At 41.6% G+C, this 2,876-nt stretch overlaps 1 protein-coding gene across 1 annotated transcript in view; it reads left to right on the top strand.

Annotated features, from left to right (window-relative positions):
- The window catches only part of slc12a10.1 (solute carrier family 12 member 10, tandem duplicate 1), a 13,389-nt gene that overhangs the window by 409 nt on the left and 10,104 nt on the right, over positions 1 to 2,876 (top strand). The window contains exons 2-7 of the mRNA XM_016511287.1: positions 36 to 378; positions 1,224 to 1,367; positions 1,451 to 1,526; positions 1,825 to 1,920; positions 2,362 to 2,501; positions 2,597 to 2,707. Of these exons, the coding sequence (XP_016366773.1) occupies positions 70 to 378; positions 1,224 to 1,367; positions 1,451 to 1,526; positions 1,825 to 1,920; positions 2,362 to 2,501; positions 2,597 to 2,707 (876 nt within the window). The 5' untranslated portion in view covers positions 36 to 69. The remainder of the gene's footprint in view (positions 1 to 35; positions 379 to 1,223; positions 1,368 to 1,450; positions 1,527 to 1,824; positions 1,921 to 2,361; positions 2,502 to 2,596; positions 2,708 to 2,876) is intronic.

Raw genomic sequence — 2,876 nt, 5'->3', positions numbered from 1 at the left:
GCTATTGCTTAAATGCATTATCTTTTACTTTTCAGGAAAAGCTGGTGTTCTGAACTTCCGGGTGTTCAAATGGGTCACCGCTTCTCCAAACGCAAGCTGGAGGGCACAGAGAACTTGTCCCCAGGTCGCTTTTCGGTCAGTGAAGAGGCTCCGCCGCATTACTCCTCTTACAGCACCGGCAGTGAGATGGCTGTCAGCATGGAAACTCCGACACAAAGGCCGTCAGAAGTTGTGAACTCAAGGCAGGACAATAGACGACCTTCCATATACAGCACCATGGATGCCATGCCGCATCTCGAGTTTTATGCCAACGCCACCGCCACGGGCCGCATCCGGCGCTGCAGGCCATCGTTGGAGACGCTGCGCAAGACTGTTGATGTGGGTCATATGCTGTAAAAAAGTATAGTAGCCCTGAAGAACCGGAGGCCGCAGATTTAGGACCGCATGTAACAGCGCCATCCAATTCTACTCCATCCGAGGAGACCTGACTCAAAACTAAAACAAACAGGCGCAAATTAAAGACACACTGAAAAATATTCAATTTTTAACTTTTATTATTATTATTATTATAATTATTACTATTTTTTTTTTTTTTTTACGTAAGGGCGGGTCCGGTCTTCTGGTGTTTGCCTTTTCCAGTTATTTAGCTGTGCAAAAGCCATTAATTATGCTGCTTGATGTTGCAAACTGGTATTTTTTAACATATTGCTCAAGATTATTATTGCATTAATAAACACATTAGTTTGGCGCAAACCATTTACCGTGTAAATGGTTTACCGCGCTTTGTTATTTTTTTGTTATTTGTATTTTGGAACAGAATAAAGACTATTTGGCATATTTGAACCGAATACAAGTTATGCCTACTTCTGCTTTGACAAATGGGGTATTTCTTCCAGGAAAATTTAATTTTTAACCAAAATACTAATAAAACATATTTAATTAAAACAATTCCTGAGAGTTAGCAGCAGTTATATTTAGGGTTAGGGGCTGGTTAGGAGAATACATCAATTCAATTTTAAATAATTCTAATCGCCCAATTTAATTGTAAAGTAAATGCTATAAAATACTATAAAGTATGAGGGGGAAAAAAAACACCTAAATTCCAAATTGCGGTCCTGAAACTAGTCTCCAGTACCACAAGATCACGCTACTCTGTTGTAATGTACTTTCGAATGACTCTGTATGCATTTCAATTGTAAATATGCATGTATGTATTGGTTTAGGATGCAGAATCCGGCAGTAACATGGGAGACTCTGGTAGGGGAAGCGTTTCAGCACTACAGGAGAGTGAAATCGAGTCCGAGGAAAACGGGCCAGGAGGAAAGACCGCCCAGCCCGTACGCTTTGGATGGATCACCGGGGTTATGGTGAGAAACCGTGAAAGGTACATATGCATGCGTGCAAAAGGTCAAATGCACACGTGCATACATGCTCTGTTTCTGTGTTCCAGATTCGCTGTATGTTGAATATCTGGGGAGTCATTCTGTTCCTGCGATTGTCCTGGATCACATCTCAAGCAGGAATCCGTAAGCCTGCATTTTTATTAATATATAAAACAGTTCCATAAAGTGGTTACTTTTTCACCTGGCCAATCTAGTTGGGGAAAAAAGATAAACTGTCTGTGCAATGACTTCCTACAATGAAACCACAGGCTATTTTCTTTGGTAAACATAATGTTGCTCAAGAAATGTCTATGTCAAGACTTACCAGAACTGTGTGTAATATCTGATGGCCACTTATCTTTGATGTGTTTTGTCTACTCTGTCAGCTGGAGCTCTGTACAGACACTCTGTCCTTTTCCTTTTTTTATTTCCTCTGCTTTAGTTCTTACATGGTTAATCATACTGATGTCAGTCCTTGTGACCTCCATAACCGCTCTGTCTGTATCTGCCATTTCCACCAATGGAAGAGTCTCTTCTGGTGAGTCACTCGACAAGAGCGTGACATCAAGCTGATCAGATTGTGATAATCAGTGATGCTTTGCTGCGTAACTCATCCTTCGTTTCTGCTATGGACATAAAATGATGTGACTTATTGGAGAGAAGTGTGCTGGCGAGGTCTAAGCAACTGGGCAAAAACGTCAATAGATTCTGATTGAAACAAGGACCTGATTCTTATCTAGAGACCAGAGTGAAGTTTTTAAAAATGTTTAATGTGGATCAGAACGATCTGGATTTGGTCAGGATCAAAATCAAGAAACCAACCCGTTTTTAAGATCTGATCCTATCCGATCACCGAAATCCCAAATTACTTTTGAACAACTAGGCCCAGAATATCACAGTAGCCTCCTTTGGCCATTAAGCAACCAGCAGCATCATATTTCTTTACATTTCTCTCTCATTTCTCTCCTCCACCCGTCAGGCGGTGCGTACTTCATGATCTCCCGTACTCTGGGTCCTGAGTTGGGGGGTCCCATCGGCGTGGTGTTTTCTTTCGCCAATGCTCTCGCTTGCGCGCTCAACACGGTGGGATTTGCAGAGACTGTCAGAGATCTTCTCATTGTAAGAACGACTCAGATGAACACAGCACTTCTGTTGCATGACATTGTTACGTGTGCATGTTATGCCGATTGTAATATGATACATGTTTGCAACAGGAATATGACTCACAAATTGTGGATTCAGTCAATGACGTCCGAATTATAGGATCTATCACAGTCACTGTGCTGCTTCTCATATCATTGGCTGGGATGGAGTGGGAATCGAAGGTACAGTCCTGAAAATAAACATGCATTTTACAGTACAGTCACTGTTGGCTATATGTTTCTTTATGCATTGGCAAACATCTTCATTCTGCTTTTGAATAATGGAATGAATGTATGTATGTGTGTGTGTGTGTGTGTGTGTGTGTGTGTGTGTGTGTGAGTGTGTGTGTGT

Source organism: Sinocyclocheilus rhinocerous, unplaced genomic scaffold, assembly GCF_001515625.1.
Source record: "Sinocyclocheilus rhinocerous isolate Xijiao unplaced genomic scaffold, SAMN03320098_v1.1 scaffold114, whole genome shotgun sequence".
Classification (NCBI taxonomy): domain Eukaryota; kingdom Metazoa; phylum Chordata; class Actinopteri; order Cypriniformes; family Cyprinidae; genus Sinocyclocheilus; species Sinocyclocheilus rhinocerous.
The sequence above is the reverse complement of the archived record's forward strand: the minus strand, read 5'-3'. Positions and strand labels throughout refer to the sequence as shown.